This window comes from Gekko japonicus, unplaced genomic scaffold (assembly GCF_001447785.1).
Source record: "Gekko japonicus isolate JY-2015 unplaced genomic scaffold, Gekko_japonicus_V1.1 scaffold1827, whole genome shotgun sequence".
Taxonomy (NCBI): domain Eukaryota; kingdom Metazoa; phylum Chordata; class Lepidosauria; order Squamata; family Gekkonidae; genus Gekko; species Gekko japonicus.
Window position 1 is genome coordinate 139,296 of NW_015169834.1, and position 18,118 is coordinate 157,413.

Sequence of the window (18,118 nt, forward strand, 5' to 3'; positions counted from 1 at the left end):
GGGGGTGTGTTCAGAGGGGGCATTTACAACGGTATAGGTGCTGGTTGGAATCGGTGTACTTACCGGCGTTCACACGGCGAACATCTGCCTTCCGTCCCTAACCGTTGCAAAGAGCTTTAAACCGGTGTATTCTGCCACTAGGTCCCCAAGTGGTGGTATCCTGAGTGCAACGGTTGTAATCGCTTTACCCCCCCCGTCTGATCGCTCTCCACCATTGTAGAGCCACTTCCGTTCGGAAGCCCGAGGCTTCCGATTTTCGCCCGCCATTTTTTTTTTAGCTTGGCAATATGTGCTTGGGCGAAGCTTCGCCCCGGCGTTTCTTTTTTAAAAAAAGAAAAGGTCCTTAGTTTAACGTTTTAGAGGTGTCCGGGACCTCAGGGAGGCCAGTTTGGTCTTTAAACTTTAAAGGTAAGTCCTCTCTTCATGGCATGCTTTTCAGGACGGGGTGTTCTGCGCATGCGTGAAGATCGCCATTCTGTGGATGGCTGCCTATGCGCATGCGCAAACTGAGTTTTTAAAAAAACTAAACAAACCGCCGACGCCCACTGTGTGTGAACGGGCATACAGCGATGGGCTCCGCAGACAGGAGGTAAGTGTGATTGCGTTTCAGCCGGCATAAACTGCAATGGTTCCAACCGGTACAGTTTATGCCGGCTGAAACGCCCCATCTGAACGCACCCTGGGTGTAAGCCTCACTCGGATACAGCTTGTAGAGAAACTGTCTCCCCCCCGCCCAAGGGCTGAGACAGCCTGCAGAGATATTACCTTCACCTGTGCATTAAGAGTGAACAGAGGTTACCCCATGCATTTCTGCCACAGGTTGCAGGGTAAAATGGTTAAGGCAACAAATGAAATGCTGTCTTGTTTATGGCTGCGTTGTTTGTGGCCTCCCACACTGCTTTACCCTGAAGCCTGGAAAGAATAGCACAACTTGATTTGTAGACAGCTGATAGTTCAAATGGTAGATATGCAGCTGTCTGTGGTGACCACTGCTGACGGGGTGGCTGTTGCAGTGGGCACCCTAACCCCCCACAATGATGTATTCACTAGGAGCATAACTTGAGGTGACGGTGAAACAAAGGGAACTCACTTGACCGACTTCCAGAATATGTTCCAGCAGGTCTGTAGCTGGGAGGCAGAAACCCCCCAAAGAAGTGCCCACAACGCAGTGTTCCCTCTAAGCTGAGTTAGTGTGAGCCAGCTCACAGTTTTTTAGCCTCCGGCTCACACATTTTTCTCTAAGCTCAGGAAGGGAGGGCTCCAGAGCTGACTAATTTATGCAGCAGCCCAATCGCTTGCTCACAACTTTAATGCCAGTGGCTCACAGGGTAGATTTTTTGCTCACATTTTTTGCTCACTCCACAGCTAAGAGGGAGCACTGCCCACAAGTAGGGGCTGGCACTGATCTAGGAGGGAATCCAGTGCTTTCCTTGATGCTTCTTCTCCTCCCAGAATGTAGGCATTGAGCTCAACACGGGGAGCGGTGGCACAGGGGATTTATCCTCTGGTTAAAAAACATCTGAGCTGAACAGTACAGCTGTCAGTTCTAGCCTCGTGCTGGTGTGAGCTACCAGCCTTGTCCCCAGCTCGCCGTCCACCCAGCGGTTCGAAAGCTTCGGCGAGTAGATAAAATGGGTACCACTTCTTAGAGCGGGTGGGCACACTAAACCCCCCGGTGGGGGAGGTGTTAGCCGGCGAACGGAATGTCCAGCAGCTGAACAAACTCCCTGTCGACTGCGAACGTGTGTGATTTAAAGATTTATATGTTGTCTTCCCTTACCCCTTTGAATCTTTGTTAGTCCCGTTTGTATATGAGTAACTGTAAATCACTCAGAGCCAGCAAGCTCTGTGGGATTGAGTGATTAATAAATTGAATTATTATTATTATTATTATTATTATTATTATTAGTAGTAGTAGTAGTAGTATTAGTATTAGTATTATTATTATTATTTCATCTTTCCAAAAATCCACAGCTGATGTGCCGGAGATGTCAAGACCCGGGCACCTGGCTTCTGCACAGTCGGCCTGAATCAGTCTGCTATAGCCTCAGAGAACTCTTGCCCAGATTGACAATGGATCACCTGCACCTTTCCTGTTTAGTACTTCTGAGACATAGGCCTGTATCGCGTATGCCCCTCCAAAAAATGCAAGAGACACTGACTGCGGTGGTCAGCTGGAAGCAGCTTCCCTTAGCACTGACACCCTTTGATGAAGATGGTCTTCTGAGCCCCAGGCTCAGATTTTGGTTTTGAAAAGGAAAAGCTACACCGCAGAGAAGTTACGCTGGTAAAGATGCCTTAATTCTGCTATTACTGTTAATAGGTAAAAGAAAAGCATTATAACAGCCGAGTTCAGACTGGCAGTTTGGCCCGGCGGCCAAACGTTTCGGGAGCGGATTAAAGGGGCGGGTTCACACAGGCACGTCTGTCAGGCGTCCCCCAGCCGTACTCGAGCCGTCTTGTACCGCTTCCCTCCCGAGTTTAAAAAGTACCGGGTGAAAGTGGTAGCAAAGCGCGTGTAGGGCGGGTTAATTCCGTTTCCCTGAGTGTGAACGCAAGGACTGCTAAGGCGGGAACAACCCGCAGTCGTTGATAATAGGCGCTGGCTGTTTCCGCAGCAGGCGCCCATGTGCGTAGGCGCATACAGCGGACTGCAGAAACAACTGCTAACAGCCCGCCAAGGGCAGGCCAACAGTGCGAACGCTCCCTCGCATTTCCTCCACGGTATCCTCCTGCTTCATTCGCTGCTGTGTGAACGGGAATACCGCAAACAAGCCGTTCCCGGTCTGTTCCGGGTCTTCTTTGCCACGACTCCCTAGCGCTTCAAACTGCCAGTCTGAACTTGGCCAATGTTAGCACCTCTTAATGTTGGATTGTTTTACAGGGTGTTGGGATTATTTAAATTGTCTATTCGTTGTTTTTATTCCTTTGGGAGCCGCCCTGAGCCGGCTTTGGCTGGGAGGGCGGGGTATAAATCTCATAATAAATAAATAAAATAAAACTGAGTAAGAAGGTGTGACACATGAACATATGAAGCTGCCTTGTGTGAGTCAGACCACTGGTCTATCAGGTTCAGGACTATCTAAGAATGGCGATGGCTCATCAAGGCTTAGGCAGAGTTCTTTCGTACCACCTATTACTTAATCCACTTAGGAGATGCCAGGGTTTGGACCTTGACCTTCTGCATGCTGAACAGATCTTCTACCACGGAGCCGTGGTTCCTCTTCCGTAGGCACATGCAGTCATAGTTGCGTCTGAGGGACTTCTGTGACTACCAGCTAGCTCTAGAAGCTTCTGAATTGTAGTTCTGTGCAGGTGCAAAGTGCATCATACAGAGACACAGAGAAGTAAATACTAGGTCATTCTCAAAAACTACCTGCATTGTGTAGTATATATCCCAGAGGTAAGCCTTGTATGGTCTGTTTTTGAACTCGATTTCACTCGATCCACAAATGGATTAACTTACAAATAAAAAGTGCACCTAGGATCTATTGTCAGCTATAACATAACTGATCTGTGTTACGTACAAGTAAATGCTCCTGCTCAAGGATACAAATGCTTTGCCAGATCAGATTAAGATGCACTTTGATCCGCATTACTTGCAAGATGCTTAGCACTCGACATTGCGCCAGAAATCAGCCAGTGGAGCACTGATAAATGATTTACATTCAACTCATTCCTGGTATGCTTTACAGTTTATAGTTTAAATCACTTGTACTTACTTCATCCAATGACTTGTCTTCTAAGGATGTTAAATCTAATAAAGGATTTTTCACCCCTTGAGATACCATTGTCTTTAACCCTACACGTTGAAGAAAAAGCCCAGAATTATATTATGAAGACTGCAAATCTTGAGAAAGGTTTTTTAAGCTTGGCAAGTCAGGCACAAACAGTCATGAAATCTGAATATCCAACAAATGATATTTTAAAATTTTTAATTAATTTTCACAATCAGCTTTATAAATAAATGTACAAACTCCCCCAAGTAAGTCTGAACATGGCTCCCCTGTACCAATTAAAAATCCATACAATGAGACCAGGTAAGGATGGCTGGGGGGGGGACGGGGACCCTAGGTTTGCAGACAAATCTGAAAACTTTTTTGAAAGTCAGAAAACCTGAACTAAGAAGTGAGGCTTGTACAAGTGTAAGCTCAGATATCACAACTTTAAAAACTTTTTAAAACCTTGACATCTTACGACATTACATTGCAATATCATATCTACTCTCTAAACAATTCCAAATGCTGATATAAAGTAAGGTAAGGTGGTAAATGAACCACATGTCAGCAGCTGCAAAATAGAGGGAATGGGATTTCATCTCCCCTTTGCTTCCTCATAGGTCCACAGTTCATAAGCTGATGTATATACTCAAAATCAAGATATCATTGGGTGCCAGAAACACAGAAAAGAGTGTTTTCTCTGCATTGACTAAGCTTTATCTGAAGTATTTTTCATAGCTTTCATCAGGGCTTTTTTGGTAGAAAAAGCCCAGCAGGAACTCATTAGCATAATAGGCCACACCCAACAGCAGAAATCCATTAACATATTAGACCACACCCCTGACAGCACAGCTCATTAGCATATTAGGCCACACCCCGTATGTTACCAGAAGTGTGGTCATCTAACCACACCCACCTTTTGCTTCTTATTCTGTTTACTTTGTTGTCAAAACCCTGGGCTTTTTTTGTAGCAGGAACTTCTTTGCATGTTAGGCCACACACCCCTAATGTAGCCAATCCTAATGAGTGTCTGCTGTTAGGTGTGGCCTATTATGCTAATGAGTTCCTGCTGGGCGTGGCCAACTCAGGAGCCAGCCGGAACTCCGTTCCTGTGCGTTCCTGCCCAAAAATAGCCCTGGCTTTCAAAACTAAATTGAATTGGGCTGCCTAGGGCCTGTTCCGTCTCACTTTTATGGCTACGGAGTAGATTTGGCCTATGAAATTCTCACAACAGCATGTAGTTCTCTAGTTGGGAATCATTTTTATATAGTGGGCAAGGAGTCTTTCCTCCTCCTCATTTCCTTCTACACAATGTACAAACTACCAAGCACACAATCTTATAGAATAGAAACTGAACACAAATCAGTAGTTTTCATATAACAGACACGAGGGTGGCAATCCTAAAAATAGGCAAGCGCTATTCAAATCTCTGGAACCCACTTCTGATTAAATCAATTTCAATTGGCTTTATGAGTTCAATAATCTAACTCACACTAGGAACGGAATGAGAAATGGATTGTTAAATACTTCATCATTAGCCACAAGGTATAGATAGGAACTCACAGGCTGGGGCAGGTGCTGCTCTGTATTCTTGGTGCTTGGGGGGGGGGCAACAGTGGGAGGGCTTCTAGTGTCCTGGCCCCGCTGATGGACCTCCTTATGGCACCTGGTATTTTTGGCCACTGTGTGACAGAGTACTGGACTAGATGGGCCATTGGCCTGATCCAACATTGGCTTCTCTTATGTTCTTATCAAACAAATACTTAACTAATTTCAACACTCATTCACTGTTAGGTACAGTGTTGTTTAAGGAGTGAGACCACTACATATTATCTCATATACTTCCCCATCCCTTACAACCCTCCCCCCAAGAAAGCTGGAGAACTGATTCTCCCCCCCCCCCCCCCCCCCCATATACGTATATTGTTCTACCCACTGATCTGTTTTTAGGTGGTTTTAATGCTGGTTTTAATTTAAAGAACTTTGTATATTATTTTGTTGTAAGCTGCCCGGAGCCCTACTTGTAGGGAAGGGCAACCTAGCAAATCTAATTTAAATCACTAACGTTGAACCTCAGCTAGAACCTCGACCTAGCATTTGCCAACAAAGGAAGAAATAAAAACATACCCTTTTCATCCATTTTGGCACATTCTGCAAAAAGGTCTTTTGATCCTGCATTCAACCTGTCTCTATGAAAATAGTGAGACTGGAAGAATCGCGTCCAGAATTCTTTCTCTGTCATATTATGAGGAACATTTTCTGCATATTTCAATTTTACTGTAAAAAATGAAACATAAAAATGAACATTTGCAAGGCATAGTGCAACTCAGAATAGAACAAAGGGATGTTTACAAAAAAACATGATTGTTTGAAGCTTGTTCCTCATGCATACAATTCAGCATTCTGGGTAAAGTGCAATATGGGGAGTGAACTGCAGAACTGATGGAGAGTAAATAAAAACATAATCCTTTCCCATTATCTGCATATTTCAAAATTAGATATAATGGTAGTTCATACCAATGCATATTTTAAAAGTATAATAGACGAAACTAGAATAGAAAAAAATTAAATAAAAGGCTTCCAAATTATGTTAACACGCAACGGTAGAAGTTTCTTTCTTCAAGTCTTGCCCTACCCAATTTCAGATTAACCCCTTTTGTGTCCCTACTGTCCTGTATCCACCATTCAAATGTTAACAGGCTGATTACTCAAAGTTTTAGAGTCCAATTGGTATGTCCCATTTCACTCTCTGGGATCTACTACATTTATATCACTTTTACACCATGCATTTGACATTTTAATGGTTGTTAATTCCATGTTTTTTTCTTATGCTATAGGACATCAGATGACCACAGGGGTTTAAGGAACCCTGTTTGATATGCTATAGATTTTAAAGTAATGAAACCGAAAATCAGATTGGTAATTGTCCATTTAGCACTGTGTTCTCAGATAACAGCTCGTCATACTCTGTAGTAATATATGCTGTAGACCCAGTCACATTAGAGATTGCTATAGGAGCTCCCCAGTCACCAGAATCTAAGCGCGGTAGCGTACGTCAAAAATTGTATAAGCATTTTGAAATATGGCTTGCAGCACTTCATTCTAATGAAGAAATAATTACAGAATGACAAACCTGATGAAGGACACGCAAACGGATAGTGTACTAGAACTCCGTCGTTTGTCTGTAACTAGTATTGTATTACTTTGTATGTACTGCTAAGCTTTATATCACATATTGTAGTGTTCTTGATAATAATTGAATTCTCAACATTGCATATAAAAAAAACAAATATTGTTTAATTGTACACGGTGATTTACTGTTTCACTGGCTTTCAACATTAAGGGCAGGCCAATTCTTTCACTTCCTTAGATACCCAACGGCTTGGCTTGAGGGAGAGTACCACACACCATGGTTGGGATGCTTGAAGCTTGAGGAGGAATTCTATTTCTGTGCTATACATTCCATAGTTCCCCTCCTGAATTAAGTTACAATTGGAATCCCTCCAATATGCCATTCTGCTATCAGTGCCTTTTCCCCTAGAAGTTACTTCCCAGATGGGGAAAAAGAGATAAGACAGAAGCATACGAGGCAAAAAGATTTTCCTGCTCTACTATTTTTGTTCTCCCTGCCTTGATCAATACCAGATTTAGAACAAGATGCTGGACCAAGAGTGTCATGGGCGTGGATGAGGATGAGCTGACAGAGCCTGCAAAAATCACAGCTGGCCCCTCTGAAGCAGCAGAGGAGGATAGCTGGCAAGTGCCTGTAACAGCAGTCTTCACACCTGGCCCAGATAAGAAGGAAGAACTGCAAGCTGAAAGTCCTCCTGACTCACTCCCACGTGTGACTCGTTTAAGGGAGCGATCTGTGACAAAACTTAGCAAGCAGACGAAGAGAGGCCAGGCTACAAGGGAGACGCTCAGCCAGCCCAGAGTTCTAACAGGAGCCTGGCCAATCATGCAGCTGGCTAACTGGTAGCAGCATTTAACTCCACACTCTGGGCAGTACCCTTCATGGAAGCAACAAGTCAGCTTTGTGCTGCTAGCATCCACTCCGGCTCAGCTCTTGCACCTAGACCTTTGGAACCCCTGGCTTTGGACTTGGCTCTGTGTTTCTGGCTCCTGACCCTGGCTTGGCTTTTTGGACTTTGCGCTGTCTTCTTGGCTCCTGACCTTGGCTTGTTCTGGGCTCCCTTTGATTGGCACCCCAGCCCGTGACAAAGAGCATATGATGATTTAAAGGTTTAATTGAAGGGTTGTAAAAAGGAGGAAAATATCTTCAAGGCAGCACATGACGCACAGAGAAGAGTAAGACACTTATAGACACAGAAAATGTTAAATAGGGGTGTGCAAAAAATGGTATTTTTCATGTTTGGGTATACTGAACCCCCCAAAAATTGATATTTCCTAATATTCCCAAATCCCAATACCGGTAAATATTCAGGAATTCTGATTTTGTTTCGATCCATTATACCCTATGGAGATCATTATAGTTAATGGTCCCCATAGAGTATAATGGAGAATCGGGGGGGGGGGGCTGTTTTTTTGAGGTAGAGGAACCAAATTTGCAGCATAGTTGCTGGTGCCTCTCCTCAAAAAAACTCAAGTTTCAAAAATATTGGACCGGGGATCAATGTTCCCTCTAAGCTGTGGAGTTTTATGAGCAAAAAATCTACTTTGTGAGATGCTGGCATTAAAACTGTGAGCGAGCAATTTAGCTACTGCATAAACTAGTTTGCTCTGGAGCCATCCTTCTTGAGCTGAGACAAAAACGTGTGAGACAAAGGCTAAAAAACTGTGAGCTAGCTCATACTAACTCAGCTTAGGGGGAACAGTGCTGGGGATCCAATTCTATGGACCCCCAAAGAAGGGATTGCGGTCCCTTTAAATGCCTTCCGCAAGTCATGGCCTGCAAGTGAACTCCGAAATCATGTAAAGGGCTCATTGTCCCTTTAAACACCTACTCCAAGCAGTGAGTTCACCTGGAAGGCATTTAAAGGGACTGCAATCCCTTTAAATGCCCTTTAACTTTGACTATCTGGCAGTTCTGAAAAATCCCCAATATTTTTGGGATTTTTGGGCTTGGCCACTTATCGTTATACTGGTATTTTTGGGGTATTTTTTCGGCTCAATTTATGCTGGACGCACACCCCTAATGTTAGAATTCAGCACTTACCTGCAGGATAAGTCCGAAATATAGACTCAATGATATCTGAAGTTAAATTATATCTCAGGCCATTGCATCCATCTGTTTGAGGTCGAACATCAGCCTACGAGAAGAGAAACATCAGAAAACAGTTTTTAAAAACTGTCAAGCCATGACTACAGAAACCCAGTACCCTGCGTATATTATGCAACAAAGTGTCCTGGACACATCCTTATAAAGACTCAATGGTATTCTCAAAATCATTATAAGATCAAATTCTGTGCTTGCCTGATTTGATTTTGAAAAATGAATGCAGGTGATAGTGGACTGGGAATAACCTACACAGTTGGCTGTTTGAGAACCAGCTCTCAGATAATGATGTTTAGACCACCACCTAGGATTTGTAAACATAAGCAAGAAGGGCAAGGGAGAGCATTAAACATAATCACGGAAATGTCTCACTTATAACTTTCGTATGTTATATTTGTAAATATGGTGCGTACTTGGGAAAAGGAAAATATTTCTTCCCTGGAAACCAACTAAGAGCTAACTCAGTTTGTTGCATCTACTTATTTGTAGGTCAAGAGACCTTTGCACAGACATGTAGAGTACTGTGGCACAGCTTTCAACCCTAGGTGACCTTCTGATTACATTTTGGGCCAAGCCAGTTGCTTGGACCATGGGGACCCTTCTTTCTCTTAGTCCCCTATAAGTCACCAACTCTTTATTACAGCAAGCACATGTAAGAAATATTTTTGCACGGGGCTCTTTTTGTAGAAAAAGCCCAGCAGAAACTCATTAGCATAACAGGCCACACCCAACAGCAGAAACTCATTAGCATATTAGGTCACACCCCATGCTTTCCCTTGGCTTGCCCGGGCAACTCGTGGCTGTGGGGAACCCAGGCAACCTGGCCCTTGGACAGGCTAGGGAAGGCATGGGGAGGCATTTAAATGCCTCCCCGATCCTTCCAGTCCCCCCCCGGCCCACCTGCCTCAGAGTCGCCGGGGGGTCACTCTCCAGGCCTTCCCTCTGTAGCCCCACACGCAGAAGTTTTGGCTGTAGTGGGCGTGGCCATCTCTGAAGCCAGCCGGAACTCCGTTCCTGTGCGTTCCTGCCCAAAAATAGCCCTATTTTTGCATTTAAATCTGTTTTGTCCGTTAAAGAGAGCAAGAGTCCAGTAGCACCTTAAAGGCTAACAAAACATGTGGCACGGTATGAGCTTTCATGAGTCACTGCTCACTTCTTCAGATCAATGAGCACTGTGAGCACTCACAAAAGCTCATACCGTGCCACATATTTTGTTAGTGTTTAAAATGCTACTGGACTCTTGCTCTTTTCTGCTGCTACAGACAGACTAACATGGCTGCCCGTCTTGATCTTGCCCGTTTAAGCTATTGATCTGGAAGCACAGGGGTTTCAGTCATGTTTATATCTGCAGACTAGACATCCACTCAAATGAACAAAGGGAACAGAACATTCTCAGAAACACAAAGGAATGCCTTCTCCCTATCATGGTGAAGTTCACAAATACATTCAGAGTCCTGCCCACTTATGAGTGCTCATGAAGAAAGGCACATTGAAACTTTTGATAGTTCCTCTCAAGATTGAGCACGACTTGCACAGCATATGAGTTTTCTTATGTTTAAAGGTTGAATTACTTTCCTGGTTGATAAGCACTGCATGCTTAAACAGCTACCATAAAAAAATGTTTAATTGAACTGAATTTTATATATAATACGAGTAGCGATATGTGATGTTCATATCCCACAATAAGCAACGAGACTCCCCTAGCCCCGGAAAAGGGACATTGACTTTAAATCCTGCTGCAAAACAAAAGGACACCAGGCAACAGACAGGGTACAGAACAACGGTAGCTAGGAGTAAAGGGACCTGACTGAACACTGATGGGGTTCTTCAGCACATGCACATTCAGGTGCTCCAGGAATTTAAAGGATCTGCTTCCTCATGCATTCCTTATTCTAGAAACTTCGGAATCTCTAGAGTAGCCTGTTGTTGTTGTTCAGTCGCATAGTCGAGTCTAACTCTTCGCGACCCCATGGACCACATCTCGCCAGGCCCTCCTGCCGTCCGTCGTGCTCTGGAGTTTGCTTAATTTCATGTTCATTACCTCGATAACACTGTATAACCATCTCATCCTTTGCCGTCCCCTTCTTCTTTGACTTTCAGTCTTTCCCAGCATCAGGGTCTTCTCCAGTGAGTGCTCCCTTCTCATTGGGTGGCCAAAGTATTTGAGCTTCAGCTTCAGTATCTGGCCTTCCAGGGAACAGTCAGGGTTGATTTCTTTTAGGATTGACCAATTTGATCTCCTTGCAATCCAGGGGACTCTCAAGAGTCTTCTCCAGCACCATAATTCAAAAGAACCTATTCTTTGGCACTCAGCCTTCCTTATAGACCAACTCTCACAGCCATACAGTACTACTGGGAATACCATTGCTTTGAGCATATGGACTTTTGTTGGCACGGTGTTATCTCTACTTTTTATTATGCTGTCTAGGTTTGCCATCGCTTTCCTCCCAAGGAGCAGAGGTCTTTTAATTTCATGGCTGCAGTCACCATCTTGGATCCCAGGAACGTGAAGTCTGTCACTGCTTCAACGACTTCCCCTTCTATCTGCCAAGGAGTGATGGGGCCGGATGCCAGGATCTTCGTTTTTTTTGATGTTGAGTTTCAAGCCAACTTTTGGGCTCTCCTCTTTCACACTGAGCAAGAGGCTCTTTAGGTCCTCTTCACTTTCTGCCATTAGAGCGGTATCGTCTGCATATCTGAGGTTGTAGATGTTTTTCCCAGCAATCTTAATTCCGGCTTCTGAATTCAGCCTACCATACTACATAAGAAACTATAGATGGAAACAGTTATCAGGTAACCCCATGTGCCTGCGGAACTTGTTCTGCACGCACACATGGACCTATTCAGAATCCAGCTACAGTTTCTGTAATTCAGAACAAACAAGTGTGGATAGTGTGAGAATTTATTTTATATTCTTTACTTCATTTATTCCCAGCCTTTCTCCCCAGGGGGGGACACCCACAGATGTTTTATTTTAAGCGAACTGAAGGAATAAATCTGGTACTGCATTAGTTATATATTGTCACTAGAGATGTGAAGGCCCGGAAAAAACCTGGAAAAATTCGGGAAAAAACCGTTCCCCCCCCCCCGTTTTTTTCCTAAAGCCTTTTTGTTTTTTTCCCCAAAAATTGAAAAAAGAAAAGAAAAAAAATTGATTATGAAACGTTTTATTTTAACATGATGAATAATATAATTTAAGACCAGGTGTTCAAATATTTTCCAAATCATTTCTAAAATATATATATATGGTATCAGATTGATCTAATTTCTGTGCACTGAGGACAAGAAAGTCCTAGGTTACAAACTGAACTCTCCAATGCAAGAACAAGATGCATTTCTTCCTTTAGGAGGTGCGATTGTCAGAAGAAAATAAAAAAGTTTCAGTTTTGTTTTTGCATGTGGGTGGGTATTCTGTAATAATTGTTTGGATACACTATATTTTTAATATGCTAGTTGTGATAATTTCATGCCAAGTCAAAATGTCCATAGTCATATTTTATGTTCCTGAAGTAACAGAATGACTTTCAAACTAGAAAAGACAAACGAAATACTAATGTAGCATTTTTTTCAATTTTTCCGAAAATTTCCATTTTCCCCCGAAAAAAAACAAGGTTTTTTCCGAGCTTCAAAATTTCCGGAAATTTTACATCTCTAATTGTCACAGAATATTCCTGCATTAAGAGAAGAAGAGGAGGAGATTGGATTTATACCCCGCCCTTCACTAACCAAGGGAGCCTCAGAGTGGCTTACAAACTCCGTTCCCTTCCCCTCCCCACAACAGACACCCTGTGAGGTAGGTGGGGCTGAGAGAGCTCCGACAGAAACGGCTCTTTTTTTTAAGAATAGCTGTGACAGAACTATGGCTTGCCCAAGGTCATCCAGCCAGGTGCAAGTGGAGGAGTGGGGCATCAAACCCGGTTCTCCCAGATTAGAGTCCGCGCACTTAACCACTACACCAAGCTGGCTCTTTAAATTCTAGCTTCTAAGTTTAAATTCTAACTCCATCACATGCCCTAGCAAACTTCCAGGTTAAAAAAAGATCACTTTCCCCAATTAAAAACTACGCACACGTAACAATGGACATACCAGGAAAGCTGCAGAAATGCCCACATCCTGCTTAGTAGGTGCAGTAGAATTATCTACAGCATTCATGCTTAAACGGTTGGCCCAGAATTCTTCAGCACTGATCACCTGACTCACAACAAGGTCTTTATAAAGCTGAAACAAAACAGGATCTTCTTGCAGCATTCTGAGAAGAGAAGATTTGAAACAGTATGGGAATGTTAAATTTCCAAGATAATTTACTAGATTCTAGGAACTCGAGTGTCTGTGCAACTGACCATAAGTTAGGAGCATTTTAAAAGGCAAACTAAAATGAAAACAATGAAAAAGAGCACTCATCTGAAGAAAGCTACTGTATACTCCCTTACTCCACATACACACAGCAACGTAATGCTAACTGACAACTAACTGTAACATATTGGAGAGGATTCCAATTGTGACAGGACTGTAAAGAGGCATATTGAAATGGTTTTTCTTCTTAAGGTCATTTCAAATGAAATTTTTATTTTACCATCTCAGGATCGTAAACTAATGCTCTTTCAAACTGATTTAAACAGCTGGATCCAAATACCCCCATTCAAGTGCCAACTTGAACTCATGAAAGGGCTATTTTACATCTTATGTTAGATCACCACATGAGAAAAGCAAAACTAAATTTAAAAAATGCTCTTCTGCTTCCAGAATGGGTTATGCAATCTTTGCACAAGAGGAAGCACAGAATTACTAGAGAAGCTACATATCATAGCACTGTATCATAAGTCTTAAAACAGCACCGTCTTACTATTTCCCTTCTCCACACACACCCCTTTAGAGCCAATCTACTTTGTTTTAGATGTATTAGTCTTTTCCAGGCCTAACCTGCCACTCTTATAGTAAAACTGAGGAATACAACTGAAATAATTCAGCATACCACTTTCACCACATACTGTTCAGTTCCAAGGAGTTTAAAATGTCTAAAACAGCTCATAACGCTCATTCATGCGTTATGTTATCACATAAATATATACAGGGTCTGGTTTTTTTTTTATATATATAGAATTCCGGGTACATACTTCTCCCTTCAATAGTGAAGTGGAGCCAATATCTATCCCCCAAATAAGATGACATTATGTGTTCTAATGTGATTTTATTACACCAATCGAAGCTCAATAAAATACTGGCTTGAACCCTGGTTTCCATGCGGAGTTCTGCTCTTGCAACAGAGCCTTCCCAACTCCTCCTCCTTACTGCAGATTCCCCAAAAGGTCTTCCTATGCATAGCGTGACACAGAAGAGAGCAGGGGGCTACTGTGGGAAGGAAAGAAAAATCAGGGGATTTCTTCCTTCATTTCTCCTCCTGGAAGGGCATACTTGAATCCAAGCCACAGTGTTTCACCACAGGATTACGGTGTAGCAATGACTTTCAAACCATGGAGGATTTCTTGCTTTTTAAAAACAACCTCTGCGGGGAGGGCGGGGTGTAAATCTTAATAAATAAAACAAATAAACCTTTATTACCTGTTCTTTTCTTCAAGTTCTTTATTCGCTTTCCTCTTAAATTTGGGAAGCAACTGCTGAAGGAGATCCTTTACTGCATCTCGCTCTTTCACTGCTGTACTTTCATTAGAGAAATGGAAGTTGGTCGTGTCCCCTGCATGCAATACCAGCTGAAGCTGAATCTTGGCTTTTCCTTCGGGGCTGATTTTCTGACCTATATTTTAAAAAAACAGACTGTAACAGAAGCCCCTTCAAAAAGCTTATTTCTGTCCAAAAAAAGAGAAACTGCCTTATAATAATGTAAAATAACAGTACACATAACAGGTAATACCTCTGGCAATGGCTGGGCAGATATCTTCCCTAATACTGTTACTTCAAACTCCTTAAAAGACATGCTACAGATAATATTCTAGGGTCCTTACACGTACAAGGCAGAAACTCTCATTATTGAGCAATAGCTTCTGCCTGCAGCTGTTCATGTTATTCCTTTTTCATTTTTGAATTTTAATAACAACTTTATTCTATACACAGATAGAATTAGATAAGCATATGAAGCAGAAGTCCATCAGTGGCTATTAGCCACAAAGTATAGATAGGAACTCTCAGGCTGGGGCAAGCGATGCTCTGTATTCTTGGTGCTGGGGGGGGGGGAGGCAACAGTGGGAGGGCTTCTAGTGTCCTGGCCCCACTGCTGGACCTCCTGATGGCACCTGGAATTTGTGACCATTGTGTGACAGAGTGTTGGACTAGATGGACCATTGGCCTGATCCAACATTGGCGTCTCTTATGTTCTTAATTTAAGTTTTTTAACTACAAAAAACAATAATGAATGGAATCAAACCAGGTAGTAGTTATATACTTTCAAAATAAGTCATAATATCTACACTTGATCAACAAGAAAATTCACGATATGATATACAAAGAATTGCTTCTAAAAATAGGCCATCAACTTATAGTGGCTATGATTCATAAAAGATTATTTACCAATGGAGCTGTAATCTAGTTTATCTAATATATGGAATCAATGTTCTATACAATTAGTAAAAATAAACTGTGAACCTGACTGTGAAATATAATCTGATATCTTGTCCATAAGAAAATAAGACCAGACTTTATTATACTATTTATTGATAGACGGGGGATCTTTATCTTTCCACCTTAAAGCAATTAAAAGTTTTTGCGGCTAATAAAAATAAGGCTATAAGATCTCTAGTTGTGAAAGGAATAGTTTTGTCATACCAGACATTTAATAGGATTAGTTCTGGATTTTCTGCTATTAAATACCCTGTTAACATTTGTATTTGAGCCAAAACCGGTTTCCAAAATTGTCTAATTAGTTTGCATTCCCACCTGTTCATGTTATTCCACTAACTCCTGAGCCCTTCTGTAGATTTCTTCCCAGGGATGGACCCCAAAAGACAAAGCTTCCAATAAAACAACCGTAAGATGAATAGCAACAGAGCATCTAGCTCTAAAAGATGACCCTAGCAGGATTTTGGGATGTGACATCTCTCCCACCAAAGGACCAAGCCATGGAGAAAAAGCTAGACAGAGGATATTCTATGTATATGTGCATGTGTGTGTGTAATTAATGCACCATGCAATCACCTGATCTCCATGAAAATCTCAGCAGCAGATGTTTTGGGAAGTCTATGAGAGCCAGTTCGGTGTAGTGGTTAGGTGCATGGACTCTAATCTGGGAGAGCCGGGTTTGATTCCCCATTCCTCCACTTGCACCTGGATGGATGACCTTGGGCAAGCCATAGCTCTGATAAGAGCTGTTCTTGAAAAAGAGCAGTTTCTGTCAAGAACTCTCTAAGCCCCACCTACCTCACAGGGTGTCTGTTGTGGGGAGGGGAAGGGAGTTTGTAAGCCGCTCTGAGACACCTTTGGGTAGTGAAGGGCGGGATAAAAATCCAATCTCTTCTTCTTCTTCTTCTATGTAAAGTGCCCCCATTTTCAAACAAAATGTGAATTGTAATCAATAATTCTTTGACACTTCAGTTCAGGTATGGCTCTATATTAACCAAATCTGCTTTTCATGTTTCAATCTACTTTCCTAAATTATGTCAATTGAATTTCGCCTTTATGCTGGGAGTTTGGTGTAGTGGTTAGAAGCACGGACTCTAATCTGGGAGAACCGGGTTTGATTCCCCACTCCTCCACATGCATCTGCTGGTGTGACCTTGGGGCAGTCACAAGTTTTCTCAGAGCTGTTCTCTCAATAGCAGTCCTCGAAAGAGCTCTCTCAGTCCCACCTACCTCACAGGGTGTTTGTTGTGGGGTGAGGAAGGGAAAGGAGATTGAAAGCCGCTCTGAGATCCTCCGGGTAGTGAAAGGTGGGGTATAAATCCAATCTCTTCTTCACTATGAGTGGACTGATAACTCTCTTGACTGATCTTGTTTCGAACTGGTCTCTCTTTGTAACATATCCCGCTCACAGTTTGTTCTTAAATGTATCTGCCCAATATATGAACACTTCATGCACTTTACGAAGTGAGCACTGACTCACAAAAGCTTAAGGTAGAATAAATCGTGTTAGTTCTTAGGGTGCCACTGGACTGCTGTTTTATTTGGACATGTCAGTTCCACTATTCCACTATCTTCTTGGCCATTTGTAAATAATCCAGTGTAAGTACACAGTGGGTCATAGATCAGGTCTGTATCTAACAGGATTTGAATCATTCGGTACTCAAAACCACACCAATAAGTGCGAAGAAAGTATTCAACAGAAAAGGTTTTTACTTACATTTTATGTCTGCATACATATGGCTGATTGTGAAGCGGTCTTTGCCCTCAGGTGCCCAGGCTATTCTTTCAGCCATGAGGTAAAGAGCCCCATCCTGTTTCTTTTGACGCACCTTCTTTACTATTAATAAGACTTCTTCCGATGATGTTGCCATAATGGTTATAGCGTGCTGCGTGAAAGAGACCCCAGCAATTATTTCAGACCAAGCTTCATGGTGACAGTCTTAAAGCTTGCTTTAAAAGCTTGCGCTGGAAATTTAAGATTCCTTCTTGTTTGTCGTTAGCTCTTAGTGCACATAACTGGTTTCAGAGGATAGCCATGTTGGTCTGCAGTAAAACAGCTAGATTCCAGTCCAAGCAGCACCTTAGAGACCAAAAAGATTTTGAGACTAGGAGATTTTGAGCGTCTTGTATCTGATGAAGGGAGTTTTGACTCTTGAAAGCTCATATCCTAGACAGCTTATTGGTCTCTAAGGTGCTAGTGGACTGGAATCTACACACAAATGATATGCAACAATTTATCTAACAATATTTTTGTGAAAAAGCTAATGTCAATTAAACAGTATTAAAGAAAACTTATGCAACCAATGGCACTGGCACTGGCATCTACAAAATTTTAGTTATGTCTTTCTTCTAAGTATTAGAAAACGATGAATGAAAAACTATGAAAGCCGATACCACGACAGCAAAACACGTATAAGCCCTCTTGGTATCAGTGAAGGTTTTCTTCCCCAGTATTTATTATACCTGAGAAATTAATTATGTTTGAGAAATTCACCTTGAGACTCTTGCAGCCGCCGGGCCTCGCTGGTCTTCCCCCCGGCTCCGAAGTGAGGCCCGGTGACTGCAAGCCGCTGGGGCCTCGCCGGTCTCCCCC

General features: G+C 42.6%; 1 protein-coding gene across 3 annotated transcripts in view; it reads right to left on the bottom strand.

Annotated features, from left to right (window-relative positions):
- Window positions 1-18,118, bottom strand: part of GTF2H1 (general transcription factor IIH subunit 1) — a 46,052-nt gene that overhangs the window by 22,754 nt on the left and 5,180 nt on the right. For all 3 annotated transcript variants that reach the window (XM_015417296.1, XM_015417295.1, XM_015417294.1), the window contains exons 2-7: window positions 17,243-17,411; window positions 14,515-14,707; window positions 13,042-13,204; window positions 8,896-8,989; window positions 5,847-5,996; window positions 3,723-3,802 (exon numbers count right to left, since the gene is read on the bottom strand). In XM_015417296.1, coding sequence (XP_015272782.1) covers window positions 3,723-3,802; window positions 5,847-5,996; window positions 8,896-8,989; window positions 13,042-13,204; window positions 14,515-14,707; window positions 17,243-17,396 — 834 coding nt within the window. In that variant the 5' untranslated portion in view covers window positions 17,397-17,411. The remainder of the gene's footprint in view (window positions 1-3,722; window positions 3,803-5,846; window positions 5,997-8,895; window positions 8,990-13,041; window positions 13,205-14,514; window positions 14,708-17,242; window positions 17,412-18,118) is intronic.